The following is a 24,905-nucleotide window of genomic DNA, read 5'->3' on the forward strand; positions in this document are numbered from 1 at the left end:
CTCATTTCCCTCTCTCACCTTACCTCCTTACTTGCCCATCACCTTTCTTTGGTGCTCCTCCCCCTTCCTTTCTTTCTCTAGTATTTTGTTTGTGTTGTTTTTGGATTTCCAGCATCTGCAGATTTTCTCTTGTTTGAAATTATAGGCCAATTAACCTGACATCAGTGGTTGGGAAGGTGTGGGAGTCATTTGTTAAAGATGAGATTACTTGGAGGCACATGGTATAATAAGCCAAAATCAGCATGGTTTCCTTAAGGGAAAATCTTGCCTGAACAAATCTGTTGGAATACTTTGAGAAAATACCAAGCAGAGTAGACAAAGGAAAATCAGTTGATGTTGTGTATTTGGATTTTCAAAAGGCCTTTGACAAGATGCTGCACATGAGGCTGCTTATCAAGATAAGGGTTCATGGTATTACAGGAAAGATACTATCATGGGTAGACCATTGGCTGATTGGCAGGAGGTAAAGCATGGGAATAAAGGGAGGGAGCCTTTACTGATTGGCTGCCAGTGACTGCAAAGGTCAGTGTTGTGACTGCGTCTTTTTACATTGTATGTCAATGATTTGAATGGTGAAATTGATGGCTTTATGCATAAGTTTGGAGATGATACAAAGATAGGTGGAGGGGCAGGTAGTATTGAGGAAGAAGGGAGGCTGTAGACAACCTATATTAGGAGAATATGCAAAGAAGTGGCAGATGGAATGCAGTATCAGGAAGTGTACGGTAATGCACTTTGGTAAAAGGAACAAAAGCACAGGCTATTTCCTAACTGGGGAGAAAATCCGAAAATCCAAGGTGCAAAGGGACTTGAAAGCCCTTGGGCAGGATTCCCTAAGAGTCAGTAGTAGGGAAGGCAGATGCGATGTCAGCATTCATTTCGAGACAATTAGAATATAAAAACACGGATGTAATGCTGAAGCTTCAAAAGGCACTGGTAAGGCCTTGTAAACACAAAATACTCTGCAGATGCTAGGGTCAAAGCAACACTCACAACACGCTGGAGGAACTCAGCAGGTCAGGCAGCATCCGTGGAAATGATCAGTCAACGTTTCGGGCCGGAACCCTAATGAAGACCCTGACTGATCGTTTCCACGGATGCTGCCTGACCTGCTGAGTTCCTCCAGCGTGTTGTGACTGGTAAGGCCTCACTTTGAGCAGTTTTGGTCCACTTATCTAAGAAAAGATGTGCTGACATTGGAGAGGGGTCAAAGGAAGTTCACGAAAATTATTCTGGGAATGGAAGGCTTATCATATGAAGAATGTTTGATGGCCCTGGCCTTGTACTCACGAGGATTTAGAAGAATGAGGGGGAATCTCATTGAAACCTATTAAATTTTGAAAGTCCTAGATAGAGTGGATGTGGAGGGGATGTTTCCTTTAGTGGGTGAGTCTAGGACCAGAGAGCTCAACCTCAGAATAGAGGAACATCCATTTACAGCAGAGTTCAGTAGGAATTTATTCAGCTAGAGTGGTTAACCTGTGGAGTTTGTTGCCACAGGGAGCTGTGGATCCAGTTCTTTGGGTGTATTTAAGGCAGAGGTTGATAGGTTATGTGGAGAAAGCAGGATAATGGGGTTGAGAGGGAAATTGATCAGCTGTGATCAATGGGTCGAATGCCTTATTCTGCTCCTATCTCATGGTCTAAAATGCTGGAGGAATTCCGCAGGTCAGACAGCATCAATGGAGAGGACTAAAAGTTGATGTTTCAGGCTGAGATCCATCATCAGGACTCCTGTAAGAATGGACTTCTTGTGACAATGGAGCTAATTAAAATCAGAATCAGGTTCATTATCACTAATTTATATCCAGTTACCTTCAGAATGAATGGAAACTGCTGTACCTGCATTGATCACACTCCAGAACCAAGATCACCAGTACCTCTGTAGTCAAACTACAGTATCAGATTAGATTAGATTAGATTATGAAGACACGCAGTCCTCTTTTATTGTTATTTAATAATGCATGCATTAAGAAATGATACAATATTTCCTCCGGTGTGATATCACAAAACACAGGACAGACCAAGACTGAAAAAACTGACAAAACCACATAATTATAACATATAGTTACAACAGTGCAACAATACCATAACTTGATGAAGAAGTCCATGAGCACAGTAAGAGTTCAAAGTCTCTCAAATATCCCACATCTCACGCAGACGGGAGAAGGAAGAAAAACTCTCCCAGCCATGCCTGACCACAATCCGTCTCTGAGTCATCCGAAAACTTCGAGCCTCCGAATCAGCTCTCCGACACTGAGTACTGAGCGCCATCTCTGTCCGAACGATTCGACCTCAATCTCAGTCCCCAACAGCAGGCAAAGCCGGGGATTTTGAGGCCTACCCTCCGGAAGATTCCCGACCATGCAGTAACGACAGCAGCGAACGAGCGTTTCAGAAATTTCTCCAGATGTTCCTCTGTGCTTTCATGTCCCCCTCCATCAAATCAGAATTGTCCACGGCCCCTATTTAACAGATACAATATCATTTTTCACTGGAGGGCTGCGCACGGCTCTCTCTCCTCCTGCCGTATGTAGACTATGCTAGAATATCTGTAATTATCTGTGCAGGTACAAGGAATTACTAGTAGTAACTCCTCTATTTACATGTTTAACTATTCTTGTGGATTCTCTAGAAGTTGTTGTCAGTTTCACAGTTATTTGGTGCTCAACATTAACAATTTTGCTCTGCTTGCAACCATAAAATTTTGGCCTATGCCAACATAGTTCAAATACAAAAGACATGCTACAAAATCCAGAGTAACAAACACTCAAGGAGGAACTCAGCAGATCAGACATCATCTCTGGAAATGAATAAAGGGTCAATGTTTTGGGCTCAGACCCCTCATCAGGTCCGTTTCACACAGAACAGTGATAATAAACCTTTTTCTGATTTTGATATGTCAGATGCAGCAATTTGGTAAATTTGTTTATTATTGTCATATATACTGAGGTATCTTCAAAACTTGTCTTGCATACCATTTATACAAATCAATTCATTACAACAATGCATTGAGGTAGTGCAAGGTCAAATAATATAATAGAAGAGTGGAGAATAAAGTGTTACAGTAGAGAAAGTGCATTGGAGATTGACAATAAGGTGCAAGGTCACAAGGAGGAGACTGTGAGTTGAAGAGTGCATTTTATAGTATTAAGAATGTTACCTGGGTCTCATCACCTAAGTTACAGAGAAAGGTTGAACAAGTTGGGTCTTTATTCTTCGGAACGTGGAAGGTTGAGGGGGCACTTGATAGAGGTGTTTAAAATCATGAGGGGGATTGATAGAGTTGACGTGGATAGGCTTTTTCCATTGAGAGTGGGGGAGATTCAAACAAGAGGACATGAGTTGAGAGTTAAAGGGCAAAAGTTTAGGGGTAACATGAGGGGGAACTTCTTTACTCAGAGAGTGGTTGCTGTGTGGAACGAGCTTCCAGCAGAAGTGGTTGAGGCAGGTTCGATGTTGTCGTTTAGAGTTAAATTGGACAGCTATATGGACAGGAAAGGAATGGAGGGTTATGGGCTGAGTGCAGGTCGGTGGGACTAGGTGAGAGTAAGAATTCAGGATGGACTGGAAGGGCCAAGATGGCCTGTTTCCGTGCTGTAATTGTTATATGGTTATATAAAATGTTGAGACTTTAATAATATTCTTAAATTGTGTAAACGTTGTCTATGCGTGTTGTTTTCTTTTCTTAAGAGCTCTATATTAATACAGTATCTGTGTAGGTAACCACTCCTGGATGTATTTCATTCACCATATATAACATTTTACTTCACTTTAGTCTTGGATTTAAATAAATCCCCATTTCTTAAAAAACTTAAAATTCTTAAAATTCACATGTCAGCATTGCTCATATCCCTAATTGGTGGCCTCCTTATTTTATTTCTGGTGGGGTGGGGTTGTGATTGGTGTTCAAAGAGAAAAAAGCAATGAATCAGATAGATGAGTTTATGGGTCTCATGTTAGTTAGTTTTAGTTGGCGGAGCTCTTTGCCTTTTGAGTTGGGGAGGAGTAATAATGTCACTTTATGATAGTGTAGGTTATTAGTGAGTACTTAGCATTTCCTCTTTCTCTGATTTGGCCCTTGCTTAATTGGTGGGATTTCTCATTAGCAATTTTCTAGGAAGGGAGAAGAGAGGGGGTAGAAGAAAAAAGAAAAAGACGAGGGAATGGGATAAGGAGACTGTGTTTGAGAGAGTCGGCAGAAGATAATATAAGGTATAGCGGTAGAAGAGGAGGTGGGGCGGGATAAGGATATTGAGCGTGTGTGTTTGAGAAAGAAAAGAGGATGTGGCTGAGAGATTTGGAGCAGAAGGTGAAAGAGTGAAGTGGGAAAGAGACGTGGAAAATAGAGGAAATAGAAGGAGGCAACTGCGTTTGTTATTCTGTGTTGATGCTTCTAAGTATTTCCTCTTTAGTTTGCCGTGTGCTTTGGAGGGGAGGTGTGCGAACGGTAGTGAAAAGGGAGGTGCTGTAACCAGCGCACAGCCAGAGGCAGGGCGAGTCAGGCTGTGTGCTCACTGGCGAGCTGAGGGGTCGTGCCTGCCTACCCCTCCCCTCGCCTCGCCTCGCCTCGCCTCCCAGCACCCACTCGGGCTGCAGCCACACTCTCTCAGTCAGTCGGAAAGCAGCATGGCGAAGTGGAAGGCGGCGGGTTCGCACAGCTCGGGACAGCAGCCGCGGTGGAGCGCCAGCACTTGTCCCTCCCCGCCAGCACTGCTACTTTTGGGACTCCATCTATTTATTACGGCCTGTGTGCGCCTGGCGGAGGGGACGACAGAAGGTTAGTTAAATAAACATAATCGCTATTATCAACCCTCCCCCCCCCACCCTCCACAGCACCGTCTTCACTGACCATAATTTTAATTTAATTTAATAAAGAATGCCTAAAAAAGCGGTAAATTATTTTTGAAGGATCCGATCGGAAGCCTCTCCTCCCTGTCTAAATTTAGCCTCCTGTTGTTTTAAGGCCGCTTCTATAATGAAATATGTTTTTAGGCACGTTATTTAAGAGGGTATGGATTAACGAGGCCAGCGAGGTTCAGGTGTCGTAGCCGCCCGGGATAGGCGGTTGGCCGCCACTCTTATGTACACCAGCCCGAGGCTCCGCTCGGCCTAAAGGGAGAAGGAAGGGCCACAATAAGAACACATTGACACGAGGTGTTTTTATTCCTAACCCCTTCAGGGAATGGTAATTTATTTTAAAAATATCTTTGAGCGATTCGTAGGAGCGTTTCTGCGAGCAAGTCGGAAGTATTTAATTTGCTCATTCTCTCTGGAAAATATGTTGGGGCCTTTAGTGTAAGAGACTTAAATAAACCAAGGCAGCAGAGGAACACGATGCTTGGACAAAAGTGAGATCTGAGTATTTACATCCTTTTCTTGTGAATTACTTAATTTGAGCTTTATCACTTGAATTGTCAGAAGTTTAGCGTTTCTCCGAATGGCTTGCATTAATTTGTTGTGGATATTAGTGAAAGTGACATTTCAATTTTTTTTTAGTGAGGAACTTGGTTTACTTTGTTTTTTTCCATTACATTGGTGCACAAAGGAAGAAGGAATAATATTCATACACGAACATGTTAAATAAAAAGTATCGCCCCATCTTATGTTTAGAGCTTTGTGTGGATTAGTTAGTGTTGGAGTTTGCTAAAATAGACAAACACTGTGATGAGCCTGGTAAGCTCTAGTAAATGTAACCTGATCAACTGGTAAAAATAGCAACATCTCATTTATTAGTATCTCTGGCAATGATCGATAATTTTCAGGTTTAGGGAGCTGAAATTTTGTGACATTGACTTTTCATACACAACTACAGTTCTTGAAAACTTTACATCACTTCTGCATTTCAATTTGTCTACAGCTAAAGTAATGGGCTTCACTTTAAGTTAGCTATGTCACTTTACGTAGGCCTTCCTCCAAGCATGTATTAACATATTGTTTGATACCTGACGAGCAGCTGCCCAAAGTGTTCCGAAGCCACACCTATATAATGACCCTCATGAGGGGTGGGGTGTCAAGAGGTGGAAATGTCTTTTTTATGCTATCAGGAAGTTGTATGACTCACATTAATATCAAACAAGAAGAGTTGGAACATTGTATTAGGGGTTACCACTTGGAATAAGTCGTCTTCGCTTCTGCCCCTCTGACTCAATCACTTCCAATCAAAATAAAAGCTAATGTCAAATTTTGACATGGCTTAAGAGTATGAGTTGATTAATGCCATGGTTATTCGTCCTTTGTTTGCAGCCATAGTTATTTTTTATATTGTTAATATGTATTTTCGGGCAGACAAGTCTAAGCAGTGTAGAGTCTAAGAAAGTAATGAGAAAGTGGTGTTGATCTGATAGGGGAGCAGCAAAGAAGCAGTGGGAAAACGGTTTTAAAGAAATGGTCTTGAGAGTTTAGGTTAGTTATAGTGTTAAGATGAAGGGTGGGATGTTATGCAAAAGGATTTTTGGGCAGAGGTGTTGCATTCAGTAATTTTGGGAGTCCAGTGAAAGTTGGAGAGCTTGGGGCTTGTGAACTTTTAAATAGGGCTTTTCATGTCCTTGAGATATCAAAAACACTTTGCAGTCAATTAATTTATTTTTTAAATGATTAAACATTTATAAAAGGCAAACGTGGCATTCAGTGTACAGAGCATCTACAAGCAGCAGTGAGGCAAATGACTAAATCTTTCGTTGAGGGATAAGTCTTTGTTTAAAGACAGACTTGAAATTAGTACTGTACCTTTCTGGTCAATGAAGAACTTTAAGTGTTACCATAGATGCAATAGAGGAAATGTGGCAACTGACTTGTGCACAGCAAGATCTCAGTGTGATAATGGTATGGTGATCTTTTTGAGAGACATTGCTTGGGGTTAATTTCCTGCAGTTCAATTCTGTTATGGGATCTTTTATATTGAGCTGAGCATACAGTGCTTTATTTTAATATCTTGTCTGAACGATCACTGGTGCTGCAAAGTTCCCTTTAGTGTGTGTACCTGGAATTTTAAGCTAGGATTTTGGAGAGGCTCTTCATTCCACAACCTTCGTACTCAAATGAGAATGACATCGATTCCAGGCTTTCGAGGTTTGCACACTCTTTTGCATGATAAGTTGGAGTAATTTGTTTGCTTGAACAAACTGACCGGGCTTTGACAATAAAACATTCACCTTCAGTGCAAAGTGATGCGTTTTAGGAAGTTAAACCAGGCAGGATGAGCACTGTGAATGGCAGTTCCCTAGGGAGTGTTGTTGAGCAGATCTTGATGTACAAGTATGTAGTTCCCTGAAAGTAGCAACACAAGTTTAAAGAGGATAAAGCGGGATAAACGTTTCAGGGTAGCTGCTATCTGGAATCGGCTGCAGGAAGGGGTGTTGGAGGCAGGATCAGTAATGGGCATCTAGACATTATTTAAATGAGGAAGGGATGGAGAGAGAGTTAATGCAAGTAGTGGGATTAGTATGAATAGACATGATTGGCATAGTCGCAGTAGACGAAGGGTATGTAACTCTTACTCAGCTGAACTGAATTTTAAACCGTGGTTACGTACTCAAGTCCGGAAGTGGGGCTATGATTTGACAGGAATGGTATTTCTGGCAGAGTACAAGAAGTGGAGGTTTGAAAGTACTGGGGTTTGTGTTCGGAGAAATTTGAGTGGATGGTCAGAGAGAGTCATGATGTGGTAAACGTACAGGTGATTCAATGGGATGACATGTAAGATGGGCATAAAACTGAGCAACGTTCCAGAGGGCTATGTTGTTGTGATGAGGAATAGGAGTAATGTTTGAAGTGTTCGCAAGAATTAACCACTGAAGCTTGAGTGTCCAGCTACAAACACCTCGAAAGAGTAGTTAGGGATGGATTCTTGAATCCAGTGGTTTGGTTTTGTGCATTGTTTATAGATAGAGCAATTTAAGGCCTATTCTGTTCATTAATGTTGTGGAAAATAACCTGGCAAAATCAAGTAAGATGATGTGTGGAAATGTGCAGAGATAAGTTAGCTGATTTTAATATACATGTAGAAATTGATCCATGCTGATGGGATAAGATTTAGAAGTACAGTAGTCTGAGAACTACCCATGTTAATGGGTGTCATAATAAGCCCAAGTGAGTTTTACATTGTGAATGAGATCCAATAAACTTCCAAGTAAATAAGATTGTATCATTAATTAGTTTGGATACATGCAATCAAAACTCTTTAAAGTGTGTGTTCCTTTCCTCATGGTTAACTGCTTTATAATGTAGTTTACATTTGTATGTTGGTCTTGTGAAATGAAGAGCTTGAGTTCAATGATGAATCTATGTGCCTGAGTGCATAGCTTGTTAGCTGCATTTCCTCTTTCTACCATCCCTGTTGACCTGAGTTGAAACTAAGCCTGTTTCAAATTCACTTTCCCTTCCTGGCTGTCGTAACAATTACAAATCAGTCTCAGACTTTTCACTAGAATCTGACTTGTATTCCTGACAATAGTGATTCTTTTTGCTTCTGGATGTTTTGCAACAGTAGGTGGGCATACTTGGTTTTGAGGAAATAAAAATAACTTGAATTTTTAAAGATATGACAAATGATGAAATGGTGGAAGTAAAACCACCCTTTAAAGGTTCATGACCATAGCTAAGGCAAAGCAAACAATTCCTAGTTGTACATAAGGCACATATTATGCTAACACAAGACTTAGTCCTTTTGTTATTGTGCAAGACTCTGGTTTAACTTCAGAATGCTGTCTAATTTTGATCTGCTCATACTTGGAAAGTCTGGGAAACACAACACTATTCATTCTAATCTCACTTCCCCAGGTACAATCTGATCAAGGACACTAAAGTATAGTGTAGCATTGTTCACATCAAACTGGGTAGATCTGGGTCATATTTATTAGATGCTACAGTAGAGGAATCCTTCCCTCAGGAAAAGTCAAAGTGTGGAATGGGTATTGTATTCTGGCATGAACATGGATGAAATACAGAGATGCCCTGTTTCTGGGCAAGTGAGAAATGTCTATATTGCGAAGCCTAGTTCTTCTTAACTACATAAGACTTTTCAAGTAGACGATTTGCTCCTTGCCGGTTTGTAAATCATACTACTTCCAAGTTGACATTTGCTGAGGTTTGTTGCCCAAAACTAGAGGCAGTGCTCTATATTGAATCTGCAATTTGAAGCATAACTTCCTGACTTGATTTTGAATCCTCTTGAGGTAAAGACTAATTAAATGTTAGGTCTTTGATTTTTGCAACACACATCAAAGTTGCTAGTGAACGCAGCAGGCCAGGCATCATCTCTGGGAAGAGGTACAGTCGACGTTTCGGGCTGAGACCCTTCGTCAGGACTAACTGAAAGAAGAGCTAGTAAGAGATTTGAAAGTGGGAGGGGGAGATCCAAAATGATAGGAGAAGGCAGGAGGGGAGGGATGGAGCCAAGAGCTGGACAGTTGATTGGCAAAAGGGATATAAGAGGATCATGGGACAGGAGGCCGAGGGAGAAAGAAAAGGGGGAGGGGGGAAATTTTTGTTTCTTCTGCATTTGCAGCTAAGGTTTATACAGTACTCTGCAAAAGTCTAGTTGTATGGCTGGCATGCCTGAGGCTTTTGTACAGTACTAAAGTAATTTTATGTATTGCACTGTACCGCTGCCGCAAAGAACAAACTTGTGTGAGTGATAAATCTGTTTCTGATACGAGTCTGTATTGTGGACTGAGTGGGAAGGGGGCAGAGAGAGGGGAAGTCATGGTTGGGAAAAGGGGAAGAGAATGGGAAGCACCGGAGAGATATTCCATAATGACCAATAAACAAATGGTTTGAAATCAAATGACCTTACCTAGAGTCTCAGGGCCTTGCGTGTCTACACCCACCTTGCCCCTGCTGCTCCTTCTCTGACACCTTCCCATGCCCCTCCCAAGGCGCTCCACCCTCGCCACTTCAATCCTTTGCTCTCTACTTCAAGCTGGCAAATACAGTATTGTGCAAAAATTTTAGATGAACTGTTTTATACATTAAACCTAATACTTTTTGCACAGTACTGTACAACTAGATGTTTAAGGTAAGTGGAGAATAAAGAAAAATTGCCGGGATAATAAGAAGTCAACTGTAAAGATAGCAGGTATGAAGAGAGGAACTTGCGGTTGGCTGAAGTAAAATGGATATGAATAGTGTAGATAAAAAATAAACATTATCTGGACAGGATGTGGGGTTTAAAGCTTAACATATAGTCCACATTTTTGCCGTGTTTGGCCTGCGTAGCCAGTTGGTGTTGAAGTTCGTTACTTTTAACCCTCACTGTAAGCTTAATGTACTTGATCTTTGATAGTTGAGGGAGGTTTTCATTGATTCAGAATGGGCCCAAGTAACACAGGTGATTGTGGGTTTGGCAGTAAGCAGTAAAGATATAGAACTGAATGTTATCGTTAAGACTGACAAACAGCTCTTCCATGAAGAAGAAGCTGAAGCAGATGTTTGAAAGTGACAGGTGAGATAAGGAAATGTTGCTCAAGATTTTAGAGATGTTAGGATAGAAGGCATGAAAACAAGAGTCAGAAGTGGGTTCAGGAAGAGTTTGACTACGTGTTTTTCTTTGGGGATTAGGGCAGTGAGGAAAGGATAGGTGAATTGGGGAGCGGTGGGGGAGAATGTGTGGAATTGAGAGAGACACTGGAATCTGAGGTGAAGAGGAAAATAACTGGTGTAGAGTACTTCTGAATATTGTGAATTTTTTAAATTCATGATTCATTAAAATCCGGTAGATAAATATTGAGTTGTGCCATGAGTGATAATTTTGTAAGTGCTTTCAGACTTCGTTGAATGCACAATGGAATGGATTTCCTTTTGACTAGGCAACCTCCCTGTTAATATGTTTGCATTACATACTGAAGTGTAATGCAGGCTTACATTTTGCATTACTTTTTTCTTGTTTGTTGTACAAAAAAGGGAATAATGTTTGAGCATGTGCTGGGATGGTTCTTCAGCTAAGAGAACAGAATGGGGAGGTTGGTTTTTCATGAAAACAGTAAGAAAGATTTATCAATGAGAGAACAGAGTAGGACATAGGTTTTTGTTCTACCAGAAATAGAAATGAAAGGTAACATGACTAAGTCACAAGAAGTGATTGAAAGGTCCTGGGCAGAAGTTTGAGCAGCAGCCAAACTGAGAGCACAGATAAGGTGGTGATGGCTTTTGCTTGCAAAGAGAAGTTAATATTATCAGCTTCAACTTTAGTGTTGATAAGAACTTGTGTGGCTTCCTGTCAACCTTTGAGTATATTTCAAAAACTAGGCAGGTTGGAAACTAAAAGCGTAGGCAGTTAATGTGGTATTGTACTTTCCTTTGTCGTTTATATAAAGTTGGACTTGATTTTCACTTTACAGAATGAGTTCTGCTGAGTCTGAATTTTTTATGTTTTAAAAAAATATACCTTTCTGAAAAAGTTTTATTAAAGTTCTGTTTCATAGATATAAATGGTATAATTGACTTTTCCATGACTGAAATTGGATTATTTTGAAACCAGCTGCACTGAAAATTGAATTACATTCTTTGGGGGGGGGGGAGCTTTTCCAAATATTTACATGTTTAGAGCATAGAATACTCCAGCACAACACAGGCCCTTCATTCATGATGTTGTGCTGATCTTTTAACCCACTCTAAAATCAATCTAATCCTTTCTTCCTCTATGACCCTCTATTTTTCTATCATCCATGTACCTATCTAGGAGTTTCTTAAATGCCCCTAATGTATTTGCCTTACCACCAGCCCTGGCAGTGTGTTCCCCACCACTTTTTTTTAAATTTGCCTGACATCCCCCACAATATTTTCTTCCAATCACCTTAAAATTATGCTCCTTTGTATTAGCCGTTTTCATCCTGCAGAAAGTCTCAGGCTGCTTATCACGTGCACCTTATTATCAAGTCACCTGTCATCGTCCTTTGTTCTAAAGAGAAAAGCCCTAGTTGCTCAGCCTATCTAATAAAGATGTGCCTTCTAGTCCAGGCATCATCTTGGTATATCTCTGAACCCTCTCCAAAGCTTTTGCAATCTTCCTATAATGAGGTGACCAGAACTGAAAACCATATTCCAAGTGTGATCTAACCAGGTTTTTATAGAGCTACAACATTACCTCGTGGCTCTTGAACTTAATCTCCTGACTAGTAAAGGCCAACACACCATACGCTTAACAATCCTATCAATTTACATGGCAACTTTGAAGGATCAGTGGATATGGGCCCCAGGAATCCTCTGCTGCTCTACACTTTCCTGTTATGAAGGGGGCGAAGGGTTTAATGAAAGAAGTATAATGGGGACAAATATCTATCTGTTGGACCAATAGTTTTACAGTTGATTGGCCTGTATTGGGCATGAATTTGTGTTGAAAAGGTGGCAGGGAAGGGTATTTATGTGAAGGGAAATTTGTGCAGTTGAATCTCTGGAGCTTACTAAAATGAACTATAGTTAGTAGCATCAGGCTAGATTAAGGAATGATCCAACTCTTAATTGGAACAATTCTTAAACCTTGTGAAGAAGGGGTTGTCAAAAGTGGCTTTCGTAGTAAGTTTAACTTGGCATAATTTCAGTAAAGACTGAAAATTCCTGTTCCTCATAAACTTTATTTATAAGCTTGCAGCAGTTCTGTTTGGCTGCTGCTCAACAGTCTGCCCAGGCCCCTTCACTCACTTCCTCACGTCAGTCATGTTACCTTTCATTTCTATTTCCAGTAGAGCAAAACCCATGTCCGATCCTGTTCTCTCACTGATGGATCTTTCTTACTGTTTTCATGAAAGGCCAACTTCCCTCAAGAACCATCCCGGCAGGTGTCTTTTTCCTGTCCAACAAACAGGGTCAGTGTGTAATGCAAACTTGTTAACAGGGAAATTGCCTACCTTGCTCAAAAGGAGATTCATCCCATTGCACATTCATCTAGTCTGAAAACTTCTGTGCAGAAAACACATCTGTTTTTTTTTTGCTCTTTAAATTTGTTTATATAATATTTCCAGTGAATTTGGTGACTTTTCTCAGGTGACAGGTAATGATGAGCGATGTTGCTAGGGTCAATGCTTAAACTGCAATTATTTGCAATTAATATTAATGATTTGGATAGGAAACTAAATATATCTCCAAGTTTGCAGATGACGCATAAATTGGCTGAATTGTGGCAGGAGGGGAAATGTGAGCTATGAGGAGAATGCAAGGAGGTTCCAATGTGCTTTAGACAAATTGGTTGAGAAGGCTAATGCATGGCAGATGTAGTTTAAAATGGAAAGATGGATTTGTCCATCTCTTCTAAAGTCTGCAATGTATTATTATCTGAATGGACATTGGGGGGGGGCAGGAGGCAAAGATTTAAGAGTTTTAACAGTAAGGGTTTTCAGTTTGAAAATTAACTTTTTTTTCTATAAATACTGCCAGACCTGCTGAGTGTTTCCAGCATTCTTTTTGTTTTAGATTTTCACTATCTGTAGTATTTAAAGTTCAAAGTAAATTTACTGTCAAAGTACATATATGTCACCATACACAACCCAGAGATTTATTTTCTTGTGGGCATACTCAATAAATCCAATTAACATAATAGAGTCAATAAAAGACCACACCAATTGAGCATACAGCCAGTGTGTAAAAGACAATAAACTGCAGATACAAAAGGAAAGAAATAGTAGTAATAAATAAGTGAGCAATAAATATCGAGAACATGAGAAGAAGAGTCCTTGAAGGACCCCCAGCATGCCCTTTTCTCACTGTCACCATCAGGTAGGAGGTACAGAAGCCTGGAGGCACACACTCAGAGATACAGGAATAGCTTCTTCCCCTCTGCCATCCGATTCCTAAAATGGACATTGAACTCATGAACACTACCTCACTTTTTTAATATATTTCTGTTTTTGCATGATTTTTAATCTAGTCAATATATGTATACTGTAATTGATTTATTATTTTTTCTTCTATATTATGTATTGCATTGAACTGCTGCTGCTAAGTTAACAAATTTCACGACACGTGCCAGTGATAATAAACCTGATTCTGAAATTGAGTCCATAAGTTGTGGGAACAGTTCAGTGATAGGCAAGAGAAATTGAGTGAAGTTATCTCCTTTCATTCAAGAGCCTGATAAGTTGAGGGTTAATAACTGCTCCTGAACCTGGTGGTGTGAATCCTGAGGCTCCTGTTGGCAGCAATGAGAAGAAAGCATTGCCTCGGCGATGGAGTCCCTGATGATGGATGCTGCTTTCCTTTGACAACATTCCATATAGATGTGTTCAATGGTATGGGCTTTACCTGTGATGGACTGAGCCGTATCCACTACTTTTTGTAGGATTTTCAGTTCAATGGCATTGGTGTTTCCATACCAGGCTGTGATGTAGCCAGTCAGTATACTGTTCCCCCCACACATCTGTAGAAGTCTGTCATACTTTTAGATGTCATGCTGAATTTTCACAAATTCCTAAGGAAGTAGAAGCACTGTAGTGCTTTCTTTGTAATTGCACCCATGAGCTGGGCCCAGGACAGATCTTCTGAAATCACCGAGGAATGAACTACATTTCTGTCCAGATGTTCCAGGGTTGAGTGAAGAGTCACTGAGATGGACCTGTTGTGCCAGTAGGCAGGTTGCTTCTATGTGATGTGCAGCAAGACCTGGTGTTTTTCTACCCCATTTGTTGAAGGTGGGCATTCAAATGCAGTAAGCAGGTAGGAAGTCAAGTGTTGACCTTCATTTGCAAGGAGATCTGAGTGCAAGAGCAAAGATAACTTTGCTGCATCTGTACAGGACCTCTGTAAGGCCGCATCTGAAGTTTTGTATACTGTTTTGATTGCTTTATATGAGCAAAGCTGTTCTTGCCATGAAGGGAATGCCACAAGGGTTCATTGGAATGATACCTGGATATTGGAAGGACATTGTTGATACTATTTCAACAGTTTTGCGTATTGATTTAAAACCTCACCTTATTACCACAATTTTTGGTTTACCAATGATGGAGCATAGTTATTTATCTTCCACAGCTCGTCGGATGATTGCATTTGTTACGTTAATGGCTAGAAGATCCATTTTATTGAATTGGAAAGAGATTAATCCTCCTACTACGCTTCAATGGTTTTCCCAAACTATATCTTGTTTAAATTTAGAAAAAAATCAGAAGTGTCACTTTTGATCCTTCAGTTAAATTTGAAGAGACTTGGAGGCCATTTATTCAACACTTTCATATGATGTAACTTGACCTTTTCCGAATCCTTTTTATTAATCTTAAATATATGGACAGAGGAGCGGAGTTAATGACATTTATGATTGTATCCGATATAATATAATAGCCCAGCTTTGTTTAGTTCAGTTTAGTTTTTTCTAATTTGGGTTTTTTCCCTGACATTTTTTTCATTTTTCTTTTTATCATGTTTAATTACGTTAAGAGTTTGGGAGGCTTGGTGTACTTGTGTTATCTGTAGTTTATATTTGCATATGCTAATTACCAATAATGTAATCCCAATCTCTTTGTACTAATATTGTTATGTTTATGAATTTGAAAATTGATAAAAAGATTAAGAAAGGAATGATGCCTGGAGTGCAAAGACTGACGGGATTTTATAAGAGTGCAACAGGATCCCAGCGAAATCTATAATATTCTAGATAGACTAAATACATGGAGAGTTTGGCTATTGGTTGTTAAATCTGGAACTAGGAGTCAGATTCTGGTTATGGTGTATGCCATTATAAAATTGAGAGCAAGGAAAATTACCTTTGTAATGTGGGCCATTCTGTACCACTGAAGACCGGTATAATAATAAAATATACTTAGGGAGGAGGTAAATATATTGCTTAATGCTAAAGGGATATGGAGAGACGTTTGGAGAATAGGGTATTGAAGTGGTTTTTCAACCTTGTTTGTGCTGAATGGTGGAACAAGCCTAATTAATGGCTTATTCCTGTTTTCTGTTTTGCTAGGTTTGCATATTGTTGGTCAAGTATGAAATAGCTGTGATGTTGGTAAAAGTTTTGTGTATTCCTCCTCAAGAATGATTTCTGTCAATGTGCTCTGCCCTTTCACTAACTGAATATGGGGAATTGAATGCTAGCTTAATTTCATGTTCCCCTACTTGTTTACATGCCAGTCTGTTCATGGTTAACTAATAGTTTCATTCTGTTTTATTTAATTTTTGATAAAAGTTCAATTTTTTTTTTAAAAAGTGCCCACAAATGGAAAACAAAGTCTGTTTGATATCTCACTTTTCAGTCCATTTAAAATAAAATGTTCTAATTAGGAATATTTAGGTTGTGAAAAATGTTTGACCACATTTCTTAAACAAAAATTTGGATTGAAGAGGAGATCAGTATGATTCTAATTCTTTAAAGTTTTGTCAAGGAATTTTAAGTGTTTGACACTAAATGCCATGCCTCAAAGTTTTTAATGAATTATGATGGCGATACAAGCTGGCTAATTGAATCCTCTTATAAGCACCTAGGTATTTTCATGTCCAAAAAAAATTGTCATCCATTGGAACTTAGGAATCGATCCCTTAGACAGTCAAGTAATGCTGGTGATTATCTCCTTGAAAGAAGAGTATTGGGGATATCTGGGAATGATATTCCATGTGATGGAAATGGTTATAAGACAGGTAATTTCATATAAAACTAGCATCATGACTATTCTTGATGTCTAGTGTGAAAGTGAATCACTTGAATGGCCCAGGTGGACATATTCTGTGGTCTTGATAATCTAAAAGGAATTACATATTTCCTGTAGTAATTGCCTTTTGCAATTACTTTTTAATGGTCTTCGGTATAATAGATTTTATGGGCCATTCTCATTTTATAGTTAATGTTTTTAACTACCAAATGGCACTTGAGATGAGTGCCAAATTTATCTCTGGGCAATCTTTAGAATAAAGTACATATTGATAAACAGTTTTAGCTTGGGTTTCTCATTGAGTCTTGTAAATTGATTTATTATTGTCACATATGCTGGGGTACAGTGAAAAGCTTTGTTATGCATGCCATTCATACAGATCATTTCATTACAACAGTGTATTGAAGTAGCACAAGGAAAGCAATAACAATGCAGAATAAAGTTTTGCTGAAAGTGGTGCAGGGCCATAATCAAGTAGATCATAAGGTTGAGAGTCCATCTTATTAGGGGACCATTCGGTAGTCTTGTAATAGCAAGGTGGAAGCTGTCCTTTTGCCTGGTGGCATGTGCTTCTGTCCAATGACATGGGGGGGATAAGTGAGAATGTTCATATTACATTGTTTTCAACTATTGTTATCAATTCTTTAATGTGCTGATTGAGTTTTATGGAAAATAATTCCTTAAGGTTTTTCTGGGTCAGGTGGAAAATCACAATTTTAATCACTAACATCACTATAAATGATTGCCTGCTTTCTTTGCTAAATGCTTATTTTAATGTCTTTTAAGTATCAAATTGGTCATTTAGAATTGTATTAGACTATCCAGCGTCTTCTGAACAGTTGGTTGTTAAGATGTCACAAAAGCTTTTAAAATTTCACAATTCCTTTCATCCATTTTGGCAGCATGTAAGTGTACTAAAATATAAAGTGAAATTTACAAAATACACTAGTTATATTAATAAATACAAGTTGTGTACATGATTTGCCCATCTGCATTTGAGGCAGATTATTGATATGTGGAAATAGAACACTTGAGCATCTAGTGCCTGCAACAAGCACTCCAGTAGCAGAGTAAAATTCAGTATTGTTTTACTTTGCTACCCTTTCTTGTTTTGATGTTTTTAATGCATAAATAATGTATTTCTCTATTTTATGTAGAAAGGAATGACATTTTTCTTGGTGTGCAATTTTAGTTTGCAAAGTGTCAAGCTGCACTTGACTTAAGGTTGAAAATCTGCCACTCTGTCACATTTCTTGCAATGTTTTCCTAATGTAGTTTTGCTGCCACAGTTTGTATTATAAAACTTGATCTGTTATATTATAAAGTGTTTAGAAACAAAATGAAAGCCTTTGTTAGGTTGCCTACGTTCTCATCTTGGTCAGAAAGGGACCTGAGTGCATAATCTAGACCGGGGTCTAGTAGGGGATTAGATGAGTGCTACGCTGTCTGTCTTCAGTTGAAATGTTAAATTGAATTCCCACCCATACTCGGCAAATGGAAAAAAAGAGCAAGGCATGATCTTGATGAAGAGTAAAGGTTTTATTGCTGATGTTAGCAGAAGGATGAATATGGCCAGCACGTTAATCAATCACTATCATTTTTACATTTGATGTGGAATCTCATTGTATAAATTAGTTATAGCATTTCATACACTTCAGAAGTGCTTAATCAGCTAAGACACTTTAGGATTCGAGAGGCCATAAAATGCACCATATAAAGGCAAGTTTAAATCTATTGGACTGCTGAGTGCTTCCTGTTAAAATTACTTTTGCTTTGAGAAAATCATGTCCATCTTGAAATGTCATCTATAAGTGAATTTCTATTTTTGACATGTTTGGGGTACTTTTCCTTCTGCTTGCTATTTGTTGTAGACAAATATAGGAGGTGTTTTTGACAGTCAGTTTTTGGGTTTGGAAAATGCTGTTAGATCAGATCTCATTTCAAACTTTTGAATGCATGGATTTGGTTTTGAGTGTTTTGATATAAGCAGAGAGGTACACAGTCATCAATATATAATTTCTGAAGAACTGCATCTTGAATAGCAGTAGATGGATATTTTGTCTAATTTTGCACTGTTTTAAGAGTAGAAATGATTATTGGTTTTGTTTCTGATTTCATTTCAATGAGGTGTGAAGGGCAGGCATTAAGACTTCAAGAAAGGAAATAATGTGCTACATGGTGTTAATAATCTTGCACTATATTGATTCTCCATCTGCTTGCATTGCTCTTACTGAGATATAATAGTATAGTCAATTGTTGCCACCTTGCTTCAGAAACTATGCAAGCTCTTGGACAGGATGCAGGACAACGAACCAGTATAGTATAGATAGTCTGAGGCTTTTTCCCAGGGCTGAAATAGCTAACACGAGAGGGCACAGTTTTAAGGTGCTTGGAAGTAGGTACAGAGAGGATGTCAGGGGTAAGTTTTTTTTACACAGAGAGTGGTGAGCCTGTGGCGACGGTGGTGGAGGTGGATACAATAGGGTCTTTTAAGAGACTCCTGGATAGGTACATGGAGCTCAGAAAAATAGAGGGCTATGGGTAACCCCAGCTAATTTCTAAAAAAGTACGTTCAGCACTGCATTGCGGGCCAAAGAGCCTGTATTGCGCTGTAGGTTTTCTGTGTTTCTAGCACTGAGTTTCCACATATGAAGACGTAATTTTTTTAGGAACAAAGATGATTGATGGGTGTTTGCCATTGTAAAGCATTTTGATAACCAGGTGAAACTGTTTCACTGGTGGTTGTGTTGTTCATCAGAAGAGGGAATTAAAGTTAATGGTGAAGATAAAATGGAATTATTTGTGCTTTGCATCTAAAGCTGCTGAAGGGATGCTTGGTTATCTTTTGTAACAGGAGCTTGGATATATGAAATTGGAAATTCACAAGAGTAGGAAAAAGATTAATTTGAATAATTCTTTATCTGGCATAGATATGACCTGAATGGCTTTCTGTGTTGCAAAACAGAGTGATTCAGTTCTGAAACTCATAGCACTTGGGTAGGCCAAATTATGCTGTTTAATTGTTAAAGTTCTATTGTTGCTGGATGTAATTTTTAAAAATGCTGTACTGATCTCGATGTTAACTGTACTCGCCTGCTGGAAATTTCAGTATTTTTCTGAAGCATTTAGTAAATGTTTACAGTTGCTCTTTAAGCACAGATAGAAGGTGTTGTCAGGTTCTGATTTTGAGGTACACATTGTCTGAAGGTGAATTTTTTTTAGTAGTGATTGACTGTAGTACAGTGTTTTTGTCCCCTGGCCCCTATCATTGCTAGCTTCTCTCAGACCTAGGGGATAATCATAGCTTAACATTTTTCAGGAGTTGTTGAAAGCATTTCCAAAGTTTAAGCTAAGTAAAGAGGGACTCAAACAGTAACAACTTCTTGAACTGAGGATGTGGAATAGCATAAGTGAAACTTTTAACAGTAAAATGAAATTTATGTGGCTCACTGTTTTGTAATTATGAAGAACAGCATGAGAAATACGTGGAGAGTTTGTGCTGAGATGTTACAGGTAAATGTTTAATAGTTGTAACAAATGTTTGTACTGAAGGGGTTTGCATATATGTAAACATGGTGCTGTCTTGCTAACTGTGTCTTGGATCAGAGCACATTTTCAGTTGGAATAATTTTAATAATTGTCATTTATATATACTAATCTGTTTGGTGTTTAAGGCGAGAAATGAAAATACACATCCTGATAATGCATCTGTATCTATTTAAAAATAGCCATGCAGCAAGGTTTGGATGCTAATAATTACTACTGAATGATATATTTTGTTAAAAGTGAAATTAAAACTTTGGCATTGAATGAATAAGATTTTGGGTAAGTGTTTGGATGCAGGTGACTTGCCTTCAGAGATGAGGAAAGAGGGAAACCTGTTTGTCAGCTTTCAAAGCTACATACCAATTTAGCAGTTAACCAAATCATATATTAGGCAAAGGAAGTAATCTGGAAAAAGTGATCCATCCTTGCTAGAAACACACACAAAAATTGCTGGTGAACACAGCAGACCAGGCAGCATCTATAGGAAGAGGTACAGTCGATGTTTCGGGCTGAGACCTTTCGTCAGGACTAACTGAAAGAAGAAATGGTAAGAGATTCCTCCCACTTTCAAATCTCTTTCCATCTCTTCTATCGGTTAGTCCTGACGAAAGCTATTCTGGAAGTCTGTAATGAGCATGAAAAATAAAATGCTAAAATATGTAAGGTAATGCTGATGGAGAAAGGAAAGAAGGATTTAAGGTTTCATATCTTATTAACCTTTCTTTAAAGAGTTTCTTCTGTGTACTTCAAGTGCCCCATCTCCCACAGCTAGCTTAGTTTATAGAAACATAGAAAACCTACAGCACAATACAGGCCCTGTAATGCCTAATTTAAAGATGTTAGTTCTCATTGTTTTGTGGCTATCAGCTGCTCATTTTTTAAGGTTGAATAGCTTGTATTCCTGGAGTGCCTAAATTATTGTCCATGCAATCTCCTTGAGTTTATCTTTTTTTCGTTTCAATTTTTCTATCACTTTTTGCTGTTAAATACCCTCTCAAATCTAGAGTTGTGTTTTACTTCGATAGTTGTTCCTGGTGCTTTTATGCCTCTACCACTGCAATTTAATCATTTGCCTCCATCTGAGCATTATACTCTGTGCACCTGTGCTCTTGAACGCTTTCTCATGTGCACTTCATTTCTCACCCGAAATGTTCATGTTACCTTCATCTTTCAGGTAGAGGAAATTGTAAAGTTGACAGAAGTACATAATATGGATATTATAGGCAATGCTACTTTGGATAACACTTCTGTTTAGATAAGTTATTCAGATGTTCAAGCGCAAAAAGCTGATCACTGCATGTTTAGCAAACACCAATGTAACTGTACTGAGTAATGCTTGAATCAGAATCAAGTTAATTATCACCAGCATGTGACGTGAAATTTGATAACTTAGCAGTGTCGCAATCAGCAATTGTACAAGTTTTTACTCATCAACTATTTGGAAGTTATTTTAAAAGTTAGCTTACCACTCCTTTTTGGCCCTAATTTTCTCCACGTTGTCTGATAGGGAGGTAAGCAATATATTTTCCAGAATGTTTGATTAGGTCATTAAGTGCTTCAGAGATCTCTTGGGTCCCTGAACCTGGGTCTTTGTACAGTTGGATCCTCGACTTCCTAACCAGAAGGCCGCAATATTTCTGGATTGATACTAATAATTCCTCACTGATGATCAAAACTGGCGCAACTCAGGAATGTGTGCTTAGCCCACTACTCTACTCTCTATACCCATTTCTGTATAGCTAGGCATAGCTCAAATGCCATTTATAAATTTGCTGATGCTACAGCCATTGGCAGAATCTCAAATGAAACTGAGAGGGCGTACAGGAGCGAGACATACCAGCTAGTTGAGTGGTGTCCAGAAACAACCTTCCACTCAACATCGGTAGGACCAAAGAGCTGTTTGTGGACTTCGGAAAGGGTAAGATGAGGGATCAGAAGTAGAGAGAGTGAGCAATTTGAAGTTCCTGGGTGTCAAGATCTTGGAGGATCTAACATATTGATGCAGTGATAAAGAATGCAAGACAACAGCTATATTTCATTAGGAGTCTGAGGAGATTTGGTTTGTCACCTAAGACACTTAAACTTCTACAGATATACCACGGAGAGTATTTTGACGGGCTGCATCATTGTCTGGTATTGGAGGGTGGGGCTACTGCACAGGGTCGAAGGAAGCTCCATCGTGGGTGCTAGCCTCTGTAGTATCCAAGACATCTTTAAGGAGTGGTGCCTCAGAAAGGCAGTGTCCATCATTAACGAATCCCATCACCCAAGACATGCTCTCTTTTCATTGTTACCACCAAGAAGGACCTACAGAAGCCTGAAGGCACACACTCAGCGATTCAGGAACAGCTGCTTCCCCTCGGCCATCCAATTCCTAAATGGACATTGGACCCATGAACACTACCTCAGTTTCATTATTTCTGTTTTTGCACTATTTTTAGTTTAACTATTTAATAAGCATATTTATACTTTTTCCCTATATTATTATGTATTGCATTGTTCTGCTGCCATTAAGTTAACACATTTCATGACATATGTTGGTGATATTAAACCTGATTCTGATTCTTCTGTAAACTTGAATGTGCTGCATGTAGTTTTCGTTTACCATAAATACCATGGCTTAGTTGTTCTGGAGCCTATTGTATCATAGTAAGACATACTATTGTCTGTAAATGAATGTGGAGCTTGTGAAATCTTAGTACAGTCAATGTGTTCCTAGAGAAACCTAGGCTCTTAGGCTACGTCCACACTGCGTCGGATAATTTTGAAAATGCAGGTTTCGAGTAAAAACGACAGGCGTCCACAGTAGGTGTTTTTCAAAATATCTCTGTCCACACTAAAACAGATATTAGAGCCAAACTCTAATCAGGACTATGGCCTGTGGCGAATCATGGCACTGAATTAAACTTGGTAATGATGTACAAATGCATGGCATCAGCATGATGAAAGTGGTGCCATTACAACTGTATTGATTACACAGCATCCGCTTGTAGGTCTTGAGGAAAAAGATTACATAAATTGGCCTACCCCAGCAGGTCGGGTATCACTTCCACTAATTAAGTTCAAGAGGGGCACCACAGTAGGTAGTGGTTAGCGCCATGCTATTACAACTCGGGGCTTGTTCCAGAGTTTGAAGCTCAATTCCAGCACTGTCTGTAAGGAGTTTGAATGTTCTCTCTGAAAAGTGTGGCTTTCCCCCAGGTGGCCTGTAGTCCAAAAACCTACTGTTTAGGAGGTTAATTGGTCATTGTATATTGTCCTATGATTACGTTAGTGGGTTACTGGGCAGTGCGGCTGGTTGTTCCTGGCTGTATCACGTATAAATAAATGAAAGCTTGGTCAATGGAGATAGTAACTTCATCCACACTACTCTGACTGATATTACAACCTACAGACTCCCCTTCAATTACTTGATGACTCATGATCTCAGTATTATTGTTATTTGCACTTTACCTTTTGCACATTGGTGTTTCAATCTTTGTTTATGTATAACTTCTCATAAAATTTTTTTCCTGTAAATGTCTGTAAAAAATTAATCTCGAGGTAGTATATGTAAACATGTACTTTGATTATAAATTGATTTGAGCCTCAACCACCCCTCCAGCAGTGCATTACAGATACTTGCCACTCTAATTTTAAAGAAAAAAGTTTGACATCGCCCCTGAACCTTTGTCCACTCACCTTGAAAGGATGCTGTCTGGTATTGGCCATTGCTGCCCTGGGGAAAAGTCGGTGGCTGTCCATTATATGCCTCCTATTCCTCTATCAAGTCATCTCCAATGAAAAATGTCCTAGCTCACTCAACCTTTCCAGATAAGACGTGCATCATAAATGTAAAAATATTCTAATAATCTGACTTCCATTAGTTTTGTTTGCATTAGGCATGGAAATGTTAGTGCCATTAAAAGTGCAAGGTGGAAAACCCCATGAACATTACTTCCAGTAATTTTCCAGAATTATTACAGCTTGATTTATTTTTTTACATTCCCAGTACTTTAAAGCAAGGATTTCTCTGTGCTCCTTGCTATAGAATACTAGTTTAAAATTTATCAGTTGCAGTGTTTTACTGAAGTCATGCAACTCTGCATGTGTGATATGCACTCAGTGGCCACTTTATTAGACCTCCTTGTTAATGCAATCATGGGGCAGCAACTCAGTGCATAAAAGCATGCCAGCATGGTCAAGAGGTTCAGTTGTTCAGACCAAACATCAGAATGGGGAATAAATATGATAACTTTGGCTGTGGAATGATTGTTGATGCCAGATGGGTGGTTAAAGTTTTTCAGATATCCTGGGATTTTCATGCACAACAGTCTCTAGAGTTCACAGAGAATGGTGTGGGAAACAAAAGGAAAAACATCCAGTGAGTAGCAGTTCAGTGGGCGAAAATGTGTTGTTGATGAGGGAATCAGAGGAGAATGGCCAGACTGGTTCAAGGTGACAGTAACTCAAATAACTATGCTTTGCAGCAGTGTTGTGCAGAAAAGCATCTCTAAATGAACAACACATTGAACCTTGAATTGGATATGCCACAGGAGCAGAAGACTACAGTACACCAGTTTTCACCCCTGTATCTAATAAAGTGGCTATTGAGAGTATGTTTATGAAGATCAGTCTATAAATTTGTCACTTTAAATCCTGTGTTTATTTTTAAGTAGTTACATAGCTAATGCTATTAGAACATCTACGGCACATTATAGGCCCTTCAGCCCACAATGTTGTGCTAACCATGTAACCTGCTTTAGAATTACCCTACTGTATAGTCCTCTATTTTTCTGAGCTCTA

General features: G+C 39.1%; 1 protein-coding gene across 2 annotated transcripts in view; it reads left to right on the plus strand.

Moving 5' to 3' along the window:
• The first annotated feature begins 4,370 nt into the window (after positions 1-4,370).
• tmem131 (transmembrane protein 131) overlaps positions 4,371-24,905 on the plus strand; it is a 182,366-nt gene continuing 161,831 nt past the window's right edge. For both annotated transcript variants that reach the window (XM_072262747.1, XM_072262748.1), the window contains exon 1: positions 4,371-4,780. In XM_072262747.1, the coding sequence (XP_072118848.1) occupies positions 4,630-4,780 (151 nt within the window). In that variant the 5' untranslated portion in view covers positions 4,371-4,629. The remainder of the gene's footprint in view (positions 4,781-24,905) is intronic.

This window comes from Mobula birostris, chromosome 7 (assembly GCF_030028105.1).
Source record: "Mobula birostris isolate sMobBir1 chromosome 7, sMobBir1.hap1, whole genome shotgun sequence".
Classification (NCBI taxonomy): domain Eukaryota; kingdom Metazoa; phylum Chordata; class Chondrichthyes; order Myliobatiformes; family Myliobatidae; genus Mobula; species Mobula birostris.